A 25,012-nucleotide genomic window follows, 5' to 3' on the forward strand; every position below is an offset into this window, starting at 1 on the left:
CTTATCTGCGCCTGAAACGTCCGAAAAAGCAATCATTTAATAATGACAATAACTTTTGAACCATGCATGCTAGAATCATAATTCTTGCTTTCCTGGGTTGGAAATCTTCTGAATTTTCTATATTTAGTGCAGATTTGGTGAAAAAAGCTCAACTTTTTGAGTTATGCAAGTTTTCATAAAAGTGTGACTTGCAGGCTGGAAAGCCCATTTTTAAGCTTATCTGCGCCTGAAACGTCCGAAAAAGCAATCATTTAATAATGACAATAACTTTGGAACCATGCATGCTAGAATCATAATTCTTGCTTTTCTAGGTTGGAAATCTTCTGAATTTTCTATATTTAGTGCAGATTTGGTGAAAAAAGCTCAAGTTTTTGAGTTATGCAAGTTTTCATAAAAGTGTGACTTGCAGGCTGGAAAGCCCATTTTTGCACTTCTCTGAGCCTAAAACGTCCGAAAAAGCAATCATTTAATAATGACAATAACTTTTGAACCATGCATGCTAGAATCATAAATCTTGCTTTCCTGGGTTGGAAATCTTCTGAATTTTCTATATTTAGTGCAGATTTGGTGAAAAAAGCTCAACTTTTTGAGTTATGCAAGTTTTCATAAAAGTGTGACTTGCAGGCTGGAAAGCCCATTTTTAAGCTTATCTGCGCCTGAAACGTCCGAAAAAGCAATCATTTAATAATGACAATAACTTTTGAACCATGCATGCTAGAATCATAATTCTTGCTTTCCTGGGTTGGAAATCTTCTGAATTTTCTATATTTAGTGCAGATTTTGTGAAAAAAGCTCAACTTTTTGAGTTATGCAAGTTTTCATAAAAGTGTGACTTGCAGGCTGGAAAGCCCATTTTTAAGCTTATCTGCGCCTGAAACGTCCGAAATAGCAATCATTTAATAATGACAATAACTTTGGAACCATGCATGCTAGAATCATAATTCTTGCTTTTCTAGGTTGGAAATCTTCTGAATTTTCTATATTTAGTGCAGATTTGGTGAAAAAAGCTCAAGTTTTTGAGTTATGCAAGTTTTCATAAAAGTGTGACTTGCAGGCTGGAAAGCCCATTTTTGCACTTCTCTGAGCCTAAAACGTCCGAAAAAGCAATCATTTAATAATGACAATAACTTTTGAACCATGCATGCTAGAATCATAAATCTTGCTTTCCTGGGTTGGAAAGCCTTTATTTGATTGCATAAACGCAACACAATGCTGTGTGCCGTTAAATGTTAGGAGAGGAAGAAATTATTTTTGTTGCACTTTAAGACCTACGGTCTGCTCCACAGTTCGGCTGCCACAGAGATCTTTAAGTTGGGGGTCAGAGCTGGCCCGCTGGCTCCGGTCTTGGTTTCTGGACTTGCCGGAAAGGTTCTTCTTCATATTGCCTGGCAGAAAAGCGGCCAGCCACAGACATTAACAAAAAAAAAAAAAAAAACACAAGACAAAATAGACATTAAGAACCACATAATAAGCACATAGATAGCCCCACTCCTATATGATACTTTATTAATAATTTAAAAGTTTTTTGATTGCACAAGGTGCACTTTAGTACAACACATTAGAAATGCAGCTTCCTCAGGACTTGAAGTGCTTTAGACTCACTTTTAGTGAGGAAGTTGGGGCTGCTGTCATAGCCCCCAAAGGTCTCTGCCCTCCTGGGTAGGATTCCAGAGCTGTTCCCTTCAATTTTCTGTGATGACAGAAAGGCATACCTCGCACCAGATTGGAGCAAATTTTGGAGATCTTCCACTGGTTTGACACAGGGAGAACGTTTTGCTTCACATCTTGCCACAACATGAATTTCACGTTGGGGAATGCGTTTAAGAGTTTACTTAGAGCAGTGCTTTACCATCAGTGATGGTTCCTTTAAGCAACGACTCCCCCAGCTTGAGATCTGAGCCGTCGCCTCTTAAAAGAAGCTTGGAACAGGTAGCTGTGTCCTCCACACCTGGCACAGATTCTTCCATCTTGGCAAAAAGTTGCAGTTTCTCGGAAAGTGCTTGGACAATCACCGCATCCTGCTGGCTCAAACATTCTAGGATAAAAATAGAAATCAATTAACTCGGATTCCTGTACACCTTTTTTTGTTGGGGGGGATTTTGCAAGGTTTATTGTTCTATATTCTTTATCAATTATCGGTCAAATCATAATACACTACAAAGCCAAGAGGCTGAAACACTTGCTCTCAGCCAAGAGGCAGAGTCAAGCTCCCAGCCACAGAGCCACGCAGCAATCAGTGCGAATGCAATTCTAGAGTCATAGCTGGCATCATGAATGGAAAATGATACCCGTAATTAACGTATGATGCAGACTTGTAAAGTCCAGGACCCGTTGAAAGTAATCCAAGGAAACGAAATGTATATTTCCAAAGTTAAGGGTGGGAAAAATATATACCCACTATTGTCCGCTGCGACAAGAGACAGATCTACCGGTAACTCAGCTTTACCCCAAATCCCATTAGCCCGCGTGTGCTCCGCCCTTTCTTTTTGATTCGTCCGTAGAACACATAACAGAATAAATCTCAAAAATAAATACATTACAAAAATATACAGTTGCAAATACATATTATACATGGTTACACATATTTACGAAGAAAGACGGTATACCGAGAGAGTTTTCAAAGCTTTAATAATAATAATAATAATATAACTTTCATCCCAAACCGTGCCTTTGAAAGGTACCAACACTGGTAGTAGGATCACGCTCGCAATGTATCAAACGTGCCTGTTAAAAAAAAAAAACATCCCGTAATTGTGAAATTCACGGAAGATCGTCCTCAACTTCCTCCTCATAACTATCGCCATCAAGGGCGTCTTCCTCATTATCGGAACGTACCTTAACTTTACAGACAATGTATGCTTAAACTTAGAAGTTGCAGTCTTTCTTGGCGCCCATATTCTACTGGTCTTAATCTTACCTTTTATATTCTAGCGCCGCAGGTGGCCGTTAGAAAAATTCCATAAATTGGCCGCTTCACTGGATAAGCCGCAGGGCTGAACATTTGGGAAAAAAGTAACTTTGGAAATATACATTTTGTTTCCTTGGATTACTTTCAACAGGACCCGGACTTTACAAGTCTGCATCATACGTTAATTACGGGTATCATTTTCCATTCATGATGCCGACTGTGGTTCTAGGATTGTGTACTATTGACTTTTGAATTGTGTCGGTAGGAGGTTAGGAGGCTAGGACCTTGACTCAGCCTCTTGGCTGGGAGCAAGTGTCTCGGCCTATTGGCTTTGTAGTGTATCATGATTTGACCGATAACGGATAATGGATAATTGCTAAAGAATATAGAACAATAAACCTCTACAAAATCACAATCGTGGAACTAACAGCCTGGTCTGGGTTAAACTTGTGATCGTGTCACAAGTTTTAATGGGTGCGGCTTATAATCAGGTGCGCTCTATAGTCCGGATTTTACAGTACATATAGATTATATATATATACATATAGATTATATATATATATATATATATATATATTTATATATATGCAGTGAAGAATAGGTATTTGAATACACTGCTATTTTGCTATTTTTCCCACTTGGAAATCACGGAGGGATCTGAAATTTTTATCGTAGGTGCATGTCCACTGTGAGAGGGATAAATTAAAAAGAAACATCCAGAAATTACAATGCATTATTTTCACAGGAGGGATGGTGTTCTTTGGATTATACTCTTCATTCTTCTTTCTCCAAACACGCTAAGTGGAATTATGACCAAAAAGTTCTATTTTAGTCTCATCCGACCACAAACCTTTCTCCTATGACTCCTCTGTATCATCCAAATGGTCATTTGCAAACTTAAGACGGGCCTTGACATGTGCTGTTTAAGCAGGGGAACCTTTCAAGCCATGCATGATTTCAAATCATGACGTCTTAGTTTATTACCTACAGCAACCTTGGAAACAGTGGTCCCAGCTCTTGTGGACACTGACCAACTCCTGTCGTGTAGTTCCGGGCTGATTCCTCACCTTTCTTAGAATCATTGAGACCCCACGATGTGATATCTTGCATGGGGCTCCACTCCGATTGAGATTGACCATCATGTTTAGCTTCAACAGAGGACCTTGTTTGCCCAAGTTGCATGGCAATTTCCCCGTGGCCCTTTTCCAGCCTTGTGGAGGTGTACAATTTTGTCTCTGCTGTCTTTGGGCAGCTCTTTGGGTTTCACCATGTTACAAGTTAGTTTTACTGATTGTATGGGGTGGATAGGGTTCTTTATGCAGCTATAAACCTAAAACAGGTGCATCTAATTCAGGATGATACATGGAGTGCAGAAGGACTTCTAATGGGCAAACTAACAGGTATTTTAGGGTCAGAAGATGATACACAGGTGTTCAAATACTTATTTGCAGCTGTATCACACAAATACATTGTTAAAAAATGTGAGTGCTGGATTTTTCTTTTTTTCTCTCACAGTGGACATGCACCTACGATGCAAATGTCAGACCCGTCCATGATTTCTAAGTGGGGGAAATAGCAAAATAGCAGGGTGTTCAAATACTGTTTTCTTCACTGTATATACATGATTCCTTTAAAAAGAGTTGTAATTTCTCTTACTCCCACAAGGTGGTAGCAAAACATTTTTTTCTTTTTAAGAAGGCTCTTGGGTGGACGCCTTTTTACTCTTTGGATGTTTTTTGGCTCAACTCCAAAGCATTTTTTTCAGTTACTTGGATGTCTGTACCTTGAAAATCCTTCAACCTTGATGCCCGATATTCCTCCTCCTCACTGAAGAGCCTCTCTTCATTACGAGGGCAGCTAAGAACAGGACCAAAGTCCGTAATTATCACCATTGGACTACACTTTCACAGCTACATTGGACTAAATGGCTACCTCTCGACAGCTTGCCGTATTTGTGTCATCCAAGTGTTTCTTTCTTCCTTGGAGGCCGTGTGGATCTCGTACATCTCTGGCTCATTGGAGGATGCGCAGATCAGAAACATAGCTCTCTCTGCGTGGGCCACCTCCCGAACAATCAACTTCTGAAGAGAGATGACGGATGGCTTGTTGTCCTAGATGGAATAAAAATCACAAGAAAATGAATCAGGTTATGCTCAAATTAAATTATGTATAAATAAAAGTATTAATTGACTCACCACGGCCGCAAAAACATATCGCTGATCTTTCTCTTGTAGCAGCAGCAACACATCAGAAAGGAGAACTGCAAGAATATCTTTGAGGGGTAAAATAACAGAATGAGTTGAAGAAAAAAAAGTTTCTTCATGGTGTTCCCATCTAACCTTTGAGTCTGCCAGATGCAGCTTTCCAATTGATTGTACCCTCGAGCAGAAGACGTCGTCGACCTTGCGCCAAATCTCCCCTATGAAACACTCGGCCGTCTTTGATTTTGCCAAGCACCTTCGGCTCCATCTTGCTGTGTATTTCTCGAAGGCGACACGTTTTCTCATGAAGGTTGACCAATGAGTCGACTTGAACGATTGTGTCTTTAATCAAGCCTAGTGCACGGGTAAGCTCCATGTGCTCTTCAGTGCCCTCTGGAAAAAAATAAAACAAATAAAACAAACTTTATGTTGAGAATTAGTCATCAACCCAGCCCCAAAAATGATGGGATTCTCACTGCCCAGTCTAAGGGACATTGCCAGATGCACTATTTTCAGATGTACTAACAATTTAGGACAGTCTAGAAGAAATACCTCATAAATATTGCTTATACATCCTAGTATCCTTTACTTTTTAATCTTATTTTCGTTTTTTTTTTAACATCTAATCTTGCTGAGAACAATCTACTGTACATCCTGACCAATGGGAAAAAAAAGACAATTCTATTCTTGTATGAAGAAAATTAATATGACCAGACCTTCAGTGCTGTGCAGGATGCGCTCCACAAGTGCTGGGTATTTGGTGATGCGCTGAGTTACAAGCAGAATACACTCAGGAACTCCTAACCTTCGCACAATGGACAGGTTGCCGATTTTCTGAGACAACAAAAGACAATAACCAAACACAAGGTTAATATTTGGGGATGGGGATTTTTTTAAGGTCCAGAAATGACCTTAAGTGCATTTTCAGTTTTGATGAAATAAAAATGAAATAAAACTGAAACAACACAAGTTTTAGCAATATTAGATTTTCTCAAAGGTTTGTGGGTTTTTTTCCACGCTTTTTTCTTTAGCAGCTTGCTGAACTTTTGCTGCTACTTACATCCTAACATTACGGAGCTGACTCACTAAAGTTTAGTAGCTTCTTTCATAAACACATATTTGTGTTTGTTATTCAATACATTTATGCCTGAAGTAAAATGTCTGGTTTTAAGCGATGTACGGCGAAAGTTTTTGACTATTATTATTTTGCTTTGGAAAATATGAGACAGTGACTCATTTGTTGCATTAGACAGCACCAACTACCGCTAGGGCTGTGTATTGATGAGGTTTTAGCGATTCTGATTCCTTAACGATCCCTGCTTATCGATCCAATTCCTTATCGATTCTCACTGCGGAAAAATAAGCACTATGTGACTACAGATATAGTACAAAGGGTTTTATGAATATAAAAATGATTTAAAGATGGGCTGGTATAGGCAGTAGGACAGGAACATTAAGTTCTGAATAAACAATATTAATCACAATTCAGTAAGAGTTCAACTTAAAGTAATGCAATACCTGAGATCAATTATAAGTCATGTATCCAGTAAGAATATCAGAACATCATGAATGAGAACAAACAATTCTGCGAAAGGAAATTAGAAAATTAACCATTCTTTTTTCTTTAAATTAGCTGGTCAGCTTTGTCAGCAAGGGGGCTAGATCTTTCTGGCGTAATGTGTCTTCAGCTGTGGAAAACACCCTCTGACTTGGGGTAGAGGACGCCTGGACACAAAGATAGGTCGCAGCCAGACCCGACAGCAGCGGCATAGTGTCTCTCTTTTCCCACCACCACTGTGCGGCGTCATTCTTGGTGGGGATGCAGGCCAGGCTTCTGTAGAGCTGGACTTTTTGTTCCACCTTCTCGGCCATGGGCACAGTGGGGACGGTTCCTTGCAGGGACAGAAGCTCAGAGTCCTATTCTTCAAACAGTTCCTCCAAGGCAGTCTTTTTAGAAAACAAACCTCATGTCACGACTAAACTTGGCTAACGTAGCTAGCTAACGTTTGGCTAACGTAGCTAACAGTTAGCAGGCTAGCTACGTTATTTATCTGCTGTGGCTACACTGTCCTTGTGTCGTCGGAGCGCCTCAAACACGGTGCATTCTTTCAGTTTGATGTCATGTTGGCCAGCCAGATGTTTAAGCATGTTGGTGGTCTTACCCCCTTTCCCCGAGTTGGCGTTTTTGCATGTATGGCATACTCCTGCATCGTCTATTTGAGTGAAATACAGCCACACCTTAGAACGTTGACTGCCGGCGACATCTCTGTAGCTGATGATTGGTCGAGCAGCGACAACAAATAGCACGTAGATCGACGTCACCTGATCCTGCATTGGGGTGTGTTTGTTTGCTATGTTCGCACCGCAGCCCTGGCGGGATTGATAGTGCAAGCAAAATTGAATTTTACTACTGATTCCAAGGAATCGTTTGACAGCGGAACAGATTCCAAATTAGAACCGGTTACCGATGCAAGCCCTCATCGTCATCATCATCAGTCATCATTAATCTCTCCCTACATCAGTTTTATTGTCACTATTCACTTTTCTGTCTATTAAAAGCTAAAATACATAAAAAATTATGTACTTACCTTCTGTGTTGTTTCATGACAATTGAATACGTGAAACAGTAAGAATCAGCTTCTAGAACTGGAGTCTCCAATGATGTGCCTCCGGGCACCAGGGTGGCGGCCCCTTAGGATAGCTGAGGTGTCTGACGAACTGTTTTGGAAATTTCTCTCTATTGCTGGGTCATTATGATTTTCTAGTCAACGATTTTTTTTTTAGTAGTTGACAGAGTATATTTAACCCTACTTCCAATAATTAATCTGCTTATAACATAGTTGCAACATAATAACAACAAGATAAGTTGTGATATTAGAAATGCATATAAAACTAAAAAAGACCCATGATCCATTAATATGCCTGTCAGATATTTATTATCTTATATTGATTATATAAATATTATTATATTTATTAGTGAGTCAGAGCATTTACTATTTTTTGGTTTTGGCTCCTAATTTTCATTTTAGTGCATTCCTGATTATTTGATATAAAACCCGGAAATTATTTAGTTGTCTCACCCGTATGATGCTGTGGAATCTTTTGTTCGTCTGCATCTGTTCTTTATAGTAACTGACAGCCTCCGTGTGGTGACTGCAAAAATCGCCGTAGCTGTCCTTCATCTTCTCACCTGCGTCACCTGAAAACTGGAAGGTTTTATGGAGCAAATTAGAAACAAAAAAAAACCAACAAAAAACAAAAAATAGAAACGTGTTTGTCTTTTCATGTCCTTTCTTTACGTGTGCAATCAATATGTCAGCTATGCTTTCCACTGTGTAGTTTCCCTTTGCAGGTGAAACAATGCTCTCTCGCCGGCGTTCTTTAAGGCAGGACAAAAAATGTGTGTGCATCTCCAGGATGTTTTCCAAGCGCGGGAAAAGACATTCCAGTCGGCTCAAGTCCATCTGAAGGTTTTCCCTCAACTCTTTGGTGTAAACACGAAGCATTATCTTCAGTGTTCGCACGTGGTGCATTTCCGTCTGCATCAGCTCTGTCAAAGAAATTGACATATGACAATCATTTTTTTCTAAATATTAGCTGTGCCAATAACACATTCTGTGTTGTTTACTAGGGCTGCACGATTTTAAGAAAAAACCTAATTGCGATTTTTTTTCAGACCAGTTTTGCAATTTCGATGCAATTTTCGATTTTAAAAGAAAGGTGCATTATCTGTGCTATTTTTATTTTTTTTATTTTCATAAGTACTTAAACCCTTGAATGCATGACAATGAGTGGAGTCGGTTATTAGTGGGGAAAAGTATAAAAACACTCATGGCATCATATCATACACGTTTTATGAGAAATAAAGTACCTCCTCCAAGCCCTCGCCATCTCTCATATCTCAGACCCCTCCATCCTCTCCATTAAATTTTATATTGCGGCCTTCCCCCCTATAAAACCTATACAGCTGATATGGTTATCAGCATGTAACCTCCCAGGCAATGACTTAGCACAGGGGTCGGGAACCTTTTTGACTCAAAGAGCCATAAAAGCAAAATATATAAATTTTATTTTCGGAAAAAGCCACACCATATATTATAAGACAAATTTACTAAATTGCTAAACCCGCGCCCCAGAAAAAATGCTTAGTCTTCAGCACATTTATTTTTCATAATTTGATAAAAATAAAATAAATTAAAAAAATAAAATAAAAAGAGAATAATGCCATGTCTGAACAGGATTAATAGCTCATGTTTTGAAAGAGATGGAGAAAATTTGCATGCAATCAAATTTGTCTCTGAGCCACAGTTACTCACAGAAAGAGCCATATATGGCTCGTGAGCCATAGGTTCTCGACCCCTGACTTAGCAGAAGAGCAGGCCCAACTAGGCTTTGCCTTTTCACAGCCAACTACCCCGCTTGAACCACAAACACGGCTCGCCATTCTTTGCAGGAGCTGTAAATCCCCACCATCATCATATACCTGAATCATCTCTCTTACCTCTTCCCGCGTCTTGGTTTAAGATTTCATGTGAATCTTACAGAGAATAAATTTAAGTTTACAGCGCCCTCTTCTGGGGAGCTTTGTTAGGTTTGCAGTCTATAAATCCTTGTAAAGAAACGGGGTGGTATGCAATTACACAATCGCACTACGTCACATGGCAATGTCGATTCGATTCTGGTTAAACATGAAGCTCTATTGTCTGCAGTCAGGCCATTTCACATTGACAAACAAGACAATGATTGAGAAATATTTGTTTTCAACACTGCTTCTCACTCTTCGGTTTTGAGTTAATCCAGAAGCTTGACTGTTATTGTAATGACCTAATAGCAGTATGTTTTGTATTGTTTGAGTCAGTTTTAAACAGAGTGCATTCAAACAGACAGACCATAAATGACATCCTGTCTCTTCACAGCCTCTTTTGAGTGTCTCTTAACAAACTGTGGGTCGACTGCCCAACTCCAGGACTCTGCTTCCAGGTCCTGCGCATCACACTCAAGATCAGCTCGCACTGCAGCATAGTGATCATCTGGGAAAAATGAGAAAAAAAATGAGTCTTCTTGTTGTTACATTTTCATGCAAGCAATAATCTGCCAGTGTTGCGATTATGAATGAGAACATATTAATCCACCTAAGTTTTCCAACTTGAATGGTTGTGTTCAGGACAGAGGTCAGGGAACCTTTTGGACCCAAAGAGCCATAAAAGAAAAAACAAAAAAATGTTTTTAAAAGAGCCACACCATTAATATTTTAAGTCAATATTCAACCAAACCAAGAAACCCACTCTCTAGCTAATTCTTCAGTTCCTTTTAATACACTGTGGGATGTTTGATGATTAAATAAAATCTATAAAATTATAATAATAATGCCACAGCCTGTGTCCCATATCAACATATATATAAACCACTTAAAATGTGTCTCCCTCCCGCAGTTGTGAGGCCTCTTTATAAGGTTTCTTAATTCCCTCATGTTGAGGTTTAGAGTTTTTCCTTGCCCGCATGTTGGTTTTAGATGAGGGGATGGTGTAATTGTGGCCTGTGCAGTCCTGAGACATTTTGTGATTAATGGCCATACAAATAAATGTGACTTGACTAGACAGCCTCTTTAGAGTGTATAGGCTCATTATAATTATTTGTCCTAAATAATGATTTCAAAACAAGGTGCAAGCAAAGTTATTTTTGTAAAAATGTCAGAAAATACAGCAAACAAGGATACCAGTTTATCTAATTTTAGATTAGAAGGCTCTGTGCAAGAAAAAAAGTGTACACGCCCTCTTTATAGGTCCGCCCATTCCTACCACTCATCCAATCAAATTACCCCTGGTGCTTTGTTACGGCTTATAGGTAAGGAGTTGGTTTTCGGTCAAAGTTGGATCTGTAGCTTTTCGTCATAAAGTGTCTCAAAGATGAACATAGATTGTTGTAATGAGCTTCCAAAAAGATAACTTATTTAGTGTTTTACAGCCACATCAGAGTCTGTTAACTGTTGTTAATATTGTGTCCTAAATATGCTAGACCAAACCCTTTACGGTTCAATATTGTCTTGGCATCACATGTGCAGCAGTCGGCTCTACATTTAACAATATATGAATTAGTTGTACACGTTTCATTTTGTCCCTGAGGCCATATATAGTCAATGAAAAAGCCATATATGGCTTGCGAGCCATATGTACTTAACGAGAGAGCCATATATGGATCGCGGGCCATATGTACTTAATGAGAGAGCCATATATGGATCACGAGCCCTATGTATTGAACGAAAGAGCCATAAAAGGTTCGAGAGCCATATTTACTCAACGAAAGACCCATATAAGGTTCGAGAGCCATATTTACTCAACGAAAGAGCCATATAAGGTTCAAGAGCCATATTTACTCAACGAAAGAGCCATATAAGGTTCGAGAGCCATATATACTCAATGAAAGAGCCATAGGTTCGCGAGCCATATTTACTCAATGAAAGAGCCACATATGGTCCGCGAGTCATATTTACTCAATGAAAGACCCATATATGGTCCGCAAGGCATATTTACTCAATGAAAGAGCCATAGGTTCCCGATTAGACCTTTCATTTTGTGATTACTTGTGCTTGATACGCATTCAAGGTATCGGCTTGTCTATGCAAACACAGAGTGTCCCTTGTCTGGATAATTTTGTGTTGCAAATTCTGGAAAATATAGTCAGTACGGAATGAAACATACAGACTCCAGCTTACTCGCTAAAAGAGCCTCATGTGTATTGGTCGATTTCTTCAGGACATTTCCATTTTATTTTCTGTAAATAAGGTGAAAATCTACCTATAACTAGTGGATGCCAACAGTTTTATCTATCAATATATATAGGCTGTTTTTGGCTACCCACGTATAACCACATCTTGTGACCACAGGGGACACAGGGGCTCACTTTAGGGGCAAGCAAGCGCAGTACTTTGTTGAACTTGGTGAGAGTCACATGAATTAAATGCTCCTTTATATAATGTCAAAAGATAAATGCGTAAAAAAAACGTCTATTTGTCTCGTGACCTCGCCCTTGTCATCGGAATATTCGCAAACGGCATGTTTATGAGGTTATTCGTTTATCTCTAGTCATAAAACCAATTCATTTGGATTGCTCCAGAAATCCAATATTCTGCTTCCAATAGGATTATTGCCTGAATGTAAGCATTTAAAAGATGAGTCGTTACTCCAAACAGTCAGCAAATAGGCAAATCTAATCCCTTTTTCATAAAATGTGCCATAAAACGTATTTATTTTTCCAAAAAAAAAAAAAAAAAAGGTGAATGTTTTTCAGTCACACAAACGAAATAAAGTCAACAAACCTTCAACTATGATGGACTCAGTCATGGAGGGAACGAGGGAAACAGTGTCATCATTGTAGCGCTTTAATCGAAAAGTGTCAGTTTCATCCATCCCCCCGGGAGAGATCTGCGTACATAAAAAGAAGGTTTACAGTCTAAAAAAAGACCCCAATTAATATTCTGATGACAATAATAATAATCCAAGTACGGGACCCTGAGGTGTGGTGGCGCAGGCTGTGGCTGAGGTATGATGCCGGCAGTCCGGGAAATTTTTGTGTTACAGTGGCCTGGGTACTTGTTCCTCGAGGAAACACAGTAATACCAGGAGCTGCAGGAAAAGTTGTGTGGCCATTGAGGCTCTGTGATGAAGTTGTGCCCGACTGTTCCTGCTCTCGATGCCGGCTTTTATTGCTAGAGGCCAAATACACATAATACAAATGTTAGTAACGAAAGGTTTAGGAGATCATCAGGAAAGAAGTCAAAGACAACAAAGTTGTACCCACTGCTCATCAATGTTTGTTAAGACTTTGGGGATTTATTGCTGTGCATGCGTTAAATAATCTGTAGGGACTTCCTTAATTGTTTACTGTAGAACATTTAATATAAGGCTGCGTCAAATTGACCTGAGCCATCTCTCAGTTATGCATAATATCAGATGCAAACGACCCGGACATTGGACTATCAAGCCTCACCCTACCTTAATCTTACAGTTTTTTCTTCTCCCTCTTATTCAACCATGTGAGAAGTGGTGATAAATGAAAATAAATTGACTTATACTTGGGCAGCACGGCGGGGCAGTGGTTAGCGAGTGTGCGGCACAGTTCTGAGGTCATGGGTTCAAATCCAGCTACCAATCTTCCTGTGCAGAGTTTGCATGTTCTCCCCGTGCTTGCCTGGGTTTCCTCCGGGCACTCCGGTTTCCTCCCACATTCCAAAAACATGCATGTCAGGTTAATTGGCTGGTCCAAATTGTCCCTAGGTGTGAATGCGCGAGCAAATTGTCTGTCCCTGTGTGCCCTGCAACTGGCTGGCAACCAGTTCAGGGTGTTCCCTGCCCACTGCCCGAAGATGGCTGGGATGGGCTCCAGCACCCCCGCGACCCTACTGAGGATAAGCTGTGCAGATAATGGATGGATGGATGGATGAATTATACTCCCGGGCCACGCGACGGAGCGAGTTCGGCGGACACGGCGTCACCCTAATAAGGATAAGCGGTGTAGATAATGAGATGAGATGAGGTTTTTTTTGTTCTTTTTGAAGGGTCGTCGCTACTTCGCAGATTTTCAATTTTTGCGGGTGGTTTCGGTCCCCATTAACCGGGTCTAAAAAAAAATAATAATTAAAAAAAAAATTTAATTTTTTTTTTTTGGAAGGTGCGCCGCTACTTCGCGGATTTTCAGTTATCGCGGGTGGTTTTAGTCCCCATTAACCGCGTTAAACGAGGTCTTACTGTACCTGGGATCTACTGTAGGGAAAAATAATAATAACATTGTTCGTGAGCTGAAAAATAACGAAACAACGTAAATTTGGTACTTAGCTACACATTCTGAGTGTAGGTCAAACAAATCCACTCATTACTATAAAACCTTCGACTTCAGCTAGGTCATACCTCTGGATTCTTTGCAAATCAACTGAAATACTGAAAGCCTTTTATGATTTTAATTTTGCCGATGATGGATTAGAGCCAACGGTATAAATTTTCATGATATGGTAAAACGGTATATTTAAGTCTTCACATGTTGGACATTTTTCTTTATTGTAATTGTAGTACAGAAAAAAAGAAAAATAGATATTACAATATTATAATTTTCTGAGACAGTCCTGCATTTGTCCCAGGTTTTATGGACTGTATTGAAGCTAGAGAGTAAAAAAAAGGATGAGGGGGGGAAAAAACTGAGAAAATGGACAATATATATCGATATATCCTGATTTAAACCATGTGATAATTTCTGAAATAACTGTTGAAATTCTTGATAGAAGATGCGTCCAAAGTTATTTCGGGAATGGGTGTCCTATAAGCAAGCCCGTGGCTTCCACCAGTCTTCCATTGTTTCTTTTCAGGTGATTTAATATAGTGATGTTATCATGCGACAAGCCTTAAAAGCGAATGTGAATGTGAAATAAAAAAAAAAAAACGTATGAAGCGTTTCTGGCCAATCTTAATGAAAAGTCAACACAAGACGGCTTCTGAATAAGTCTCAGCAGCAGTCATTACCTGAACTTTTATAAATTGCTCTTGTAATACTCAACCAGCATGCGTTGAATTTATAGATTATTCATTTAGTTTAGCTGAAAAAAACAAAACTAATATTAACATCAGTGTCTTTGGATCACAGACACCGGAGAAGTTTTAGTCCTTCTGAGTAGATTCAACAGCAACATGGAACACCCAGATTGAGAAAGTTAATATTGTTATTCCAGGAAGGTAGAGAAAATACTCGAGTCTCCAGTTAACTATAGCAACATTATCTTGAACAGAATCCCCACAACAGATAAACAATTTAAAAAGAAAAACAAAGATAAAGAGACCGTGGGAATTTAGAGGTAAGCTGTGCCACACAAAAAAACATTGAGACATAAATTTCAGCGTCACCCATGACAAGCCCAAAACGTAAACTAATTCACTTCAGGAAGATGAAGAGGACAGTACACAAATTACTACGACGGGAATTCCAGTTGCTCCAAGATTAGCAAAGCATAAGTGAGGACAGGCTGTTTTTTTCTTTTTGCTGATATCACAGCTCTTATCAGCACACAGACCACTAGTTTTTGCATACTTAGATGACCCACGCAGGAAGCTCAACTGGCTAAATAAAAAAATTGAAACAATAAATCTGTCACTTTTAAATATAAAAAGACCCATGTAGATGTGTTGGCTCATTTACTACGAAAAATTGCTTAAAGCCAACCAAAAAGTTAAATTGTATATTTGATTAACATGAAGGAAAAATTTGCTACAAAAGTAAAGTTTTTCAAGAAATGGCAACAAGAGGAAAAAAAGTTGACCATTGTCATCTTTACCTACTTAGGTGGGCTCAACAGCTCTCGACATAAGGAATCCCTTTTTATGAGCGAAACTTCACTGTGATGACATTTGAAAGATTTTTCTTTCTTTCATTTTCCTTTAATAAGGTAAATGAAACGTTCCAGGTCTGAAGGAAAAGCCGCAACAAAAACGGCATGCAAGTCCTAACTTATTAGCGTTTTTTTTCCAATTTAAAAGTAACGCACATAAATGTTTAGCATGTGCCAAAGTCCAAGTGAGACAGTAGACCGTGGGATATGGCGTCCCCGCCTTACACCTTTAAAGTCGCCAATATATGTTTTTCGGCCCCTTGTTACAGCATTTTCACAACTATGCGATATGTGTTGCATTAGGGCTACACAATAAACCGAAATCTAATCGTTATCACCGTAATGTAGTGCGATAAGCTAACTGCAAAACACAGTGGTTTTTTTCAGTGATTCATAGTTACAGTTTATATTCTAGTGATGGAGTGTTTGGCCAACAAGAATTGTCACATTTCATGGTTTTAACAGCGCCAGGCAATGAGAAGCAGGTTTTAATGGAGGTCACCATAAAGCAGGGGTCGGGAATCTTTTTGACTCAAAGAGCCATAAAAGCAAAAAATATTAATTTTATTTTGGGAAAGAGCCACACCATATATTATGAGACAAATTTACTAAATTGGTAAACCCGCGCCCCAGACAAAAGCTTAGTCTTCAGCACATTTATTTTTCATGATTTGATAAAAATTATGAAAAGAGAATAATGCCAGAGCCCCTGTCCCAAAATCAACAAACATACCACTTTAAACTTGTCTCTTTCTTGCAATTACTCAAGATCGGTTAAACTCCTTTTGACCCTTTTTTTCATACATATTGGTTTCAAAACCAGATGCAAGCAGTTATTGTGTACAAACGTCACAACATTCTGCAAATAGGGAGCCTGATGAGCTCACTTTTGGCGCAGACGGCGTAGGGCGAGAGATAGGAGGGAGTGCTTGCACTTTTTGCATAGCTCCACCCATCCCTCCCACTCACCCAATCAAATGACTAAGTTCTCTTCCGGTGTTTTGGCGTATTTACAGTTCTGTGGATTCATCATAAGCTATCTGAACACTGAACACAGATTGTATAGTGAACTTTTATATAAAGGATTCTTTAGCGTTGTACAGCCAAAACGAGGTTTTTTCCCCCCCTTTTTTTGTGTGACACCTTGACTGTAAATTGTAGTGAAAAACGTGCCCTATATATACTGCGAAGTAATACCATATTATTTAGCTTTGGTTTGGCTTTGCGTGAACCTGAACAGGATAGACAACTCAACTTTTGAACAAGATGGAGAAATTTTGCATGCAATCAAATTTGTCTCTGAGCCACAGATACTCATAGAAAGAGCCATATATGGCTCGCAAGCCATAGGTTCCCGACCCCTGCCATAAAGTGAGGCAAAGTTTGCAAGACATGTTTGCACGACTTGATGGTGTAAGCTGCCAGTCAGTCAAACAGCCCTTGCATAAATGGCCACCAAAACAAAAACCACAGCTCGTAGCTTTAGAGGCTCGTTACATTGAAAATAAATTCATTTAATTAAATTGGACGCTGAGGAAAGACAGAAAAGCGCAAAGAAAAGCTGATAACCAGTAGGTGCTGCCTGGGTTTGTATTGCGTCCGGGAATTGGCGACCGTGGCTAGTCACCAACAGACGACTTGGAGCTACTACTCGTGGAAACCCACTACCTTTGTGACTCTGGTATTTTAATTATCACAAAGACCTTGCAGAAGTCACTGTTACCAGTTACTAGCGTGTAGGTAGCTAACCATCCGCTCACTAAATCTCTTTCTTACACTGAAAGGAGAAGCCCTCCAATTTTTTTGTCCTTTTGTATACTGACAATAAAGACAATTTATTTAATTGCAATTCTGTTTTTATTTGTGGATCAATAGTTGTTATTTTATTACAGTCGTATACTCTCAGTCTCTAAGGACGTCATCTTGAGGTAAGTTTGCATGTCGCTATGTTTAAGTTCTCCCTAAAAACAAAATGAGCACAGAAATGCACTTTTCTTTTGAAATTGAAAATCCCATCAAAATTGCAATACAGGTCTGAAAAAAAAAATCGCAAGTAGGTTTTTGTCCAAAATCGTGCAGCTCTAAACAAGTCGCCGATACAATACCTCTATTATATTGTATTTATTTACGATTGGTGCAAAGGCTTGCAGTGATGTTAAAGGAACAAAAACCTGATAACTCGAGGAACGAGTACCCAGGCCACTCTAACACTAAACTTTACCGGACTGCCTGCATCACACCTCAACCATAGCCTACACCGCCACAGAAGCTAAGGGTCCGGTGCTTGGAATATTTTTATTGTGATCAGAATATTAACAGATAAGAAAAGTGAGGAATCAGACCGGAACTACACGACAGGAGTTGGTCAATGACATGAAGGGAGCTGGGCCCTCCGTTTCCAAGGTTACTGTAGATAATACACTAAGATGTCATGATTTGAAATCATGGATGGCATGAAAAGTTCCCCTCCTTAAACCAGCACATCTCAAGGCTCCTGGTACCTTAAGTCATGTGAGAACGTTTTGCGGTCAGATGAGACCAAAATAGAACTTTTCGGTAATGATTCAACTAAGTGTGTTTGGGGGGAGAAGAATGAATAGTACAATCCGAAGAATACCACCCCTACTGCGATGCATGGAGGTGGTAGCATCATGCTTCGGGGGTGTTTTACTGCACATGGGACAGGACGAGTGCACGGCAATAAAGAGAGAATGACTGGGGCCGTCTATCGTGAGATGTTGGGGGACAACCTCCTTCCCTCAGTCAGAGCATTGAACATGGGTCGTGGCTGGGTCTTCCAACACGACAACGACCCGAAGCACACAGCCAGGAAAACTAAGGAGTAAGAAGCATAGCAAGGTTTTAGGATGGCTAAGCCAGTCTCCAGGCCTGAACCCAATCGAAAATCTTTGGAGGGAACTCAAACGCCGTGTTTCTCAGCGACAGCCCAGAAACCTGACTGATCTCAAGAAGATCATTCCTGCAAAGTATGCAAACCTGGTGAAAGACTACAGGAAAACGTTTGACATTCATTTTACTGACTGTTGAAATACTTATTTGTAGCTATATAACACAAATAAAGCGGAGTCCCCCCACAGAACCAAGTTAAAAATTACAAATACATCTCTCTGAGTTAAAAACTTTATGCTAACTCATAATGCTAACAACTCAGCGCTACCGGTTCTCTACCAACATCTGCCAGATCAATCACAACTCTTACAATTGCCACGGGAATTGTTTAGTTACTATATCTATCTTCTGACAAAAAAGTTTGTCGGGTAACTCCTCCCAGAGCTTTTGGACTAGCCCAACGATTCATATACCCAAAATTCCGGCCCGGGACTCTTGAGCGACAATATGGATAAGCGATAGGGCGGGGCCCCGGAGACCAAAAAGAGTCCCCATCCGGACTAATGTATTTTGAGAATCTCCCATCCGGAATACATTGGCCCATTCAATTCAATGGGTAGCCTTGGAAACGAGGGCTTTGCCAGAGGTAGTAATCAGGGACTGTCCAGGGTGGCTTGAGGGGGCCCGACCTACATTACCTTTAACCATGGGTAAATGATGAATTCCAAAGTATTCGCGCAAGCAAGCTGTAACACTGTCGGCAAAGGGTTGGTCTGGCACAGCCAGCCCAAGTATTAGCGCAAACTAGCTGTAAACACTGTCGGCAATGCTAACTTATTCATAGTAAAAAATTTTGGTAATGGCTATATTTTAACAACTTAATATTTACAAATTATGCTAATGGACTCATGTTAATGAGTTATGCTAACGGGTACATGCTAAAAAGTGATGCTAACGGCTAAATGCTAACTTCTTCATGCTAAAAATTTTTGGTAATGGCAATATTTTGAAGACTTCATATTTACAAAGTATGCTAACGGATACATGTTGATGAGTTATGATAATGGGTACATGCTAAAAGGTGATGCTAACGGCTAAATGCTAACATATTCATGCTAAAATTTTTTGGCAATGGCTATATTCTAACGACTTCATATTTACAAATTATGCTAATGGACTCATGTTGATGAGTTATGCTAATTGGTACATGCTAAAAAGTGATGCTAACGGCTAAATGCTAACGTCTTCATGCAAAAAAGTTTTGGTAATGGAAATATTGTAACGACTTCATATTTACAAATTATGCTAGTGGACTCATGTTGATGAGTTATGCTAACGGATACATGCTAAAAAGTGATGCTAAGGGCTAATTGCTAACTTTTTCATGCTGAAAAATTATTCTAATGCTAACATGCTAACGACTCAGCAAATTGAATGGGCTAAATGCAGTCCGGATGGGCCAATTCAAATAGAATGGCTCATTCCTTTCGAACATGTACATTTTAAATTTTGTAATGTGTAATAACAGTGATATTACTATGTTTTTACCAAGAATGTGATTTTTAGACCTCCACAAGGCATATCCTTGTTGCTAACGGTTGTGGGCCGATCTCAAATGAACTTGCCAGTACCGGGGGTGTGTGGGGGGGCGAAGAAATTACAAATACATTTCCTGAGTTAAAAACTTTACTCATAATGCTAACAACCAGGGTTATATATACATCCCGGGATCATCTTCCAGATCAATCACAATTACAATTGTCTAGTTTCTTTTAGTGTTTCTGAATGCCTATATGTTGCACTTTTGAATCACCTTGCCATTGTTTCATGTTTGTGATCTGAGTTTTTTCTACAGAATGAAATGTCTGAGTGAGGGCTTTCCTGAAACTGGTGATTTCCTACAATTTGCTAGGGGTTGTATATTGGAAGTATGTTGCTCCTAATGTCATTTCACTGTTGTTATGATGCACCTGTAACTTTAGCCCAGTCTACAAGCACTACCATATAAATATTTGCCTATCCATGATAATATTCTTTTTTCCCCTTACAGTATTTTATTGCATGTTATCCTGGAGTACCACTTCCAATCTCATTATAAACAGTGTATACTACAAGTTTTAATCAATGATGACAAGTGCAATTTTAGTCCAACCTAAATACAAATTGATTGACTACGGTTAAACTGCCAACAAATATAATCAAATATATTTCTAAATTGTTAGTTATAGAGAAATATGTGAAGTAATTCATTACAAGCTGATTTAGTATCAATATAAAGGAAAACGGCAACAAACACCTATTGATCTTCAAGCTGATAAAGTTGCCAAGAACACTAATGACACAAAAATGACTAAGGAATACTTTGACAAAAGCAACTCCAACAGTAACTTTGTTGACACGAGTCCAGATTAAATATAAAAAAATATGTTTGCTGCAAAAATTGAATTGCTTTTGAGATAGCTAGTTTGCTTGCAATAAAATACTAAACAAGAATAGAGTACTAGTGTTATTGGTTACTGGGAGCAGTAACTGTCAAGATTTGGGTATTGGTAGGAATGTCATGAATATGACATATTCATCGAATTGTGAATATTTCCCATATTTGCGAATAGTTTTCAAATTCCCGATTAGTCTTTTTTTCTCTCCACCTTTTGTTACCACCCTTGAATGAAATGAATGCTGTAGACATTAACGTGCAGCGACGCACACATGGAAGTAGACAACACTGGTTCTCTGTGTGTGGTTTTCACTACCCGGTCTGTTTTTAACATCACTTCAGTATTTTGGACACATTTTTTATTTACACCGAACAACAGCACTAATCCCTGAAATACCGAAGAAGTGGTCTGTTGTTTTAATAAAAGGAACAGAAAGTTGAGTTAATAATGATTTCTTGACTATTAATTAAATTTCTCTTCTTTATTAAGGTGTCCAATGATATCTATTAGTATCATGGTTGGTTGGTTCCCTCAACCCTAAGGTCGTAGTAAGGACACCATTAACTGCGGTGTGTCTTTGGCAAGCACAGCCTGGTAGAGCCCACGCAGAAGGGGAAAAATTGCCAACATATCGGTCACTTTTGACAATTTGCGTGACAATTAATCATATCCAGAAATTCTTAATCATAACAGTAAGTATCGGTATCATAAGTATCGGTCTGTCAAATGTTTGTGTCAAACATGCTCACCGCAAACCTGTCATTTTGGCAAAGAGCGGGACAGCCTAACAACAGTAGCTGAAAGACGAGCACTGAAAAAGCTGAGGTCAATCATGGACAATCCATCGCATCCACTACACAGCATTATCTCCAGACAGAAGAGCAGTTTCAGCGACAGACTGCTGCCACTGTCTTGTACTACGGACAGACTGAAGAGATCTTTTCTTCCTCATGCCATGAGGCTCTTTAACTCCACCCGGCAGAGTAAAGGCCCACATTAAACCACACCACCTACATTGGATATTACCGAATCTTACTGCAATATGTATTCTGTGTAGCACTATTTAGTTACTCTATATAACACGCTACAGTGGGCATTTGCACGTCACACTGGGTATTTGTATATTGTATTCTTTTGGCTTTATTATTGTACTGTTCTCAGCTCAGGGATGCTGCTGGAAATGTGAATTTCCCTTCGGGGATGAATAATGTATCTATCTATCTATCTTATACGTTTCAAATTGTGTACACTGTAAAGCCATTTTTGTACGGATTTTATTAACTCTTGCCTTGCCCATTTGAGCTCTAATTTGGATCATCTCGGTGACTGGTAACAATGGTAAATGATCTGCATTTATATAGCGCTTTTCACGGAGGAACCTGCAGACGACAACATCATTATGAGATTGCTCAAACTGTTCGTGATATTCTGCGTGTTAGAAAGATTTATAATCACTTAATAAGGGAAGCAATTGGATGAGGTTGACTGGTGTGTCAGATTTTTCCCCCATTTTAAAAGTAAACACTGATTATGTAAACAAATGAGAAAGTAATGTTCTTTAATTTAGATTCATGTAAAATATAAGGTGTGTATTTATGAATACAATTTGATTGTGTAAGTTTGAATTACCAACAAATATCATCAATTATGATTAGCATATTGATATTTCTATAGACAGACATGCACTAAGGAATTGCAAGGAGCTTTAGTATAAAAATAAAAGCAAGCTAACAAGCTGCCGAGAACGCAAACACTAAAAGTTGAAACAAAAACGACAACAAGGGAGATTTGTCGAAAGTATCCTCACTCGTGAGGTTATTAAGAGTAATCAGACAATTTAATTTTTAATGTAATAACTTTGCTTTATAATTTAATTTACTCTCTGGAACGCGAAATAGCTGGCAACAAGTTGCTATCGCTAGCTAGCATTGCCGACAAGAAAACGACGAACAGTGTTTTTTTTTATTTTTTTCAACTTGAACAGTCACCTTAGTACGAACACAACGCGGACTTAAAAGTTAAAATAAAATAAATAAAACAAAGTTCCAACTGAATGGGAAGCGGTCATCAAAGCCTATTGAAAGAAAAACAAGAGGAAGGATCCACCTGATCCTTTTTACGGCGGCCGCTTCTTACCGTTACGAGCACGGAGACTCCGGTACGGTTCTGTCGGTTTCCTCCGAAACGACACCAGAGGCGTGTTCAGGAGAGTAATCAGACATGTAGTCGCTTGTTAATCGCTTGCCGCGCACTGCTGAACGGTTGTAATCGCTCACTGTGATTGCCTTACTGATCCAAAATGGCCGACGACAGTACAATGGATTTCGTTCTACAGCTTGCTTTGAGCGAGTTGGCTGATATGAGCGACAGTTCGCATATTGACACAGTTAAGGTTATCCTAAACGCAGTGGAAGGGTCATACCTGTCTTGCATTGTTCACAAACATTACCAGGCAATGTAAGACGATAAATTATATCGCCAACAGCACTCGTCAGGGTGAGATCCTCCATGTTCAGCACTGTCGACGCCATGTTGGAAATCAAAGTAAGCGGTCTTTCTCCCGTGATTACTCGGGCACGCGAGCGCTCAATAATCATTGGCCGTTCAGAAGCTAGCGATAGCTAGCGATAGCAATCGCTCACTCTCCTGAACACGCCTCAGTTGGTAGATTGAATACCCGTATTTTTGGACCAATTTGTGTTTTGGTGGTATGTTGTTGCGCTTCGGAGGTTCTGCCCCCTTCGGCACAGACAACTGGGCAAAAACGATTAAATTCCACAGGCAGGTTCAGGACCCGAACCGCAAGTCCGCTCCAGTTAAAGGGACATTACGCTACCTTTTTTTTCCCTCCGCCAAAAGCTCTCAGAAATGAAATAAACGAACGAACAATGAGACAAACAAATAAAAAAAATCAACTGTCAACAATTTTTTGAAAACTAAATTTAATTGTTGTAGATTTATCGTATTTTAATAAGTTACAATTTATTTTTCAGTTGATTTCTAAGGAAAGCCAAAAGTGCCACAAAGTAAATATAATAATGTTTAAAGAATTTAAGTATCCCTAAAAAAACAATAACAAAAATACAAAACAAAACAAAAAAACATTTCATTTTTATGTTTCTTTTTAAAAGGTGAAAAAAATGATATAATTTAAACTTATTGTTTCAAATGTTCATTTGTCCTTTTGGAAGGCCAAGAGGGAAAAAATAAAATGACGTTTAATTAGATATCAATTTTACTAAAACAAGCAACTATGTAATGCTCTCACACTTCCTTGCTTCAAGTAAAACAAAGTTTGAAAAGAATGCATGTAAAAAATGAAACATGTTTTGGGATATATCATGTCAAAAGTTTACTTGTATGTTATGGAATCTAGAGAGGGACAAAATTATATAAATGATATGATTTGGGCTAACTTGTGTTCTACCGAAGCCCAAGAATGCCAAAATAAAATGACATTTAAATAAATGTTACTAAAACCTGGCAATCATGTAATGCTTTGGGGCGGCAGTAGCTCAGGAGGTACAGCGCTCGTGTTGGGATCAAGGGATCCCAGTTCGAATCCCGGCTTGTCCGTGTTACATGTCGAAGTGTCCTTGGGTAAGACACTGAACCCCTAACATCCCCAATAAGCAGGTTAGTGTCTTACATGGCTGCAATACAAGGCCGCTATTGGGAAATGTGAAGCACACTGTAAAGCGCTTTGGGAAGTCATTGACTTGAAAAGCGCTATATAAATGCAGATTATTTCAGATCATTTCATTTGCTTTCATCCCAAGTTTCAATTTTTTAAAAGTTTTAAATAAAATATTGAAAAAAGATTTATCTCAGTATTTATCATGTCAAAAGTTTACTTGTATGTTATGGAAGCCCGAGAGGGATAAAATGATTATAATATATATATATATATATATATATATATATATATATATATATATAATTATTTTATCCCCAATGAACAATATATATGCTGTTTTGCGAAAAGTTTGAGCACCCAGATTTGTGTCATTCGCAATCGAAACATCTCAATGAGCCCGCTAGTCATTAATCAACAGATGGTTCCCTCTGAGACCCCGTTTTTCTCTTGTGATTGGTTACTGCGCATTTTTTGGAGATTCCGTGTTGTAGACTTTAAATTTGTTGAGCATAAAAAGTTGAAATTGTTTTGTATTTTATCTTTGATGTAGATTTATAAATATAGTAATTCTATTTTCTTATGTTTTTCAGTGTTAATGTGTTTATACAA

The 25,012-nt window shown here is 38.9% G+C and overlaps 1 protein-coding gene across 3 annotated transcripts; it reads right to left on the bottom strand.

Annotated features, from left to right (window-relative positions):
- Positions 1 to 1,145: 1,145 nt before the first annotated feature.
- On the bottom strand, positions 1,146 to 23,408 carry LOC148345435 (rho guanine nucleotide exchange factor 18-like). Of its 3 annotated transcripts, none has more exons than XM_088325900.1 (14): positions 23,189 to 23,408; positions 12,617 to 12,814; positions 12,425 to 12,530; positions 9,999 to 10,139; positions 8,409 to 8,659; positions 8,190 to 8,315; positions 5,826 to 5,943; positions 5,248 to 5,502; positions 5,104 to 5,180; positions 4,841 to 5,019; positions 4,692 to 4,765; positions 1,850 to 2,035; positions 1,603 to 1,749; positions 1,146 to 1,385 (listed from the first exon to the last, which is right to left on the bottom strand). In XM_088325900.1, the coding sequence occupies exons 3-14, from the start codon at positions 12,513 to 12,515 to the stop codon at positions 1,246 to 1,248; spliced, it is 1,785 nt and encodes a 594-aa protein (XP_088182026.1). In that variant the 5' UTR covers positions 12,516 to 12,530; positions 12,617 to 12,814; positions 23,189 to 23,408; the 3' UTR covers positions 1,146 to 1,245. The 3 variants fall into 3 exon arrangements, with proteins under 3 accessions (XP_088182026.1, XP_088182025.1, XP_088182027.1); XM_088325899.1 differs by having other exon boundaries at positions 22,903 to 23,408; XM_088325901.1 differs by lacking the exons at positions 12,617 to 12,814; positions 23,189 to 23,408 and adding an exon at positions 10,242 to 10,290 and having other exon boundaries at positions 12,425 to 12,527.
- Between the last annotated feature and the right edge of the window lie 1,604 nt (positions 23,409 to 25,012).

Source organism: Urocampus carinirostris, unplaced genomic scaffold (genome assembly GCF_059441175.1).
Source record: "Urocampus carinirostris isolate Australia breed hairy pipefish unplaced genomic scaffold, RoL_Ucar_1.0 HiC_scaffold_44, whole genome shotgun sequence".
Taxonomy (NCBI): Eukaryota; Metazoa; Chordata; class Actinopteri; order Syngnathiformes; family Syngnathidae; genus Urocampus; species Urocampus carinirostris.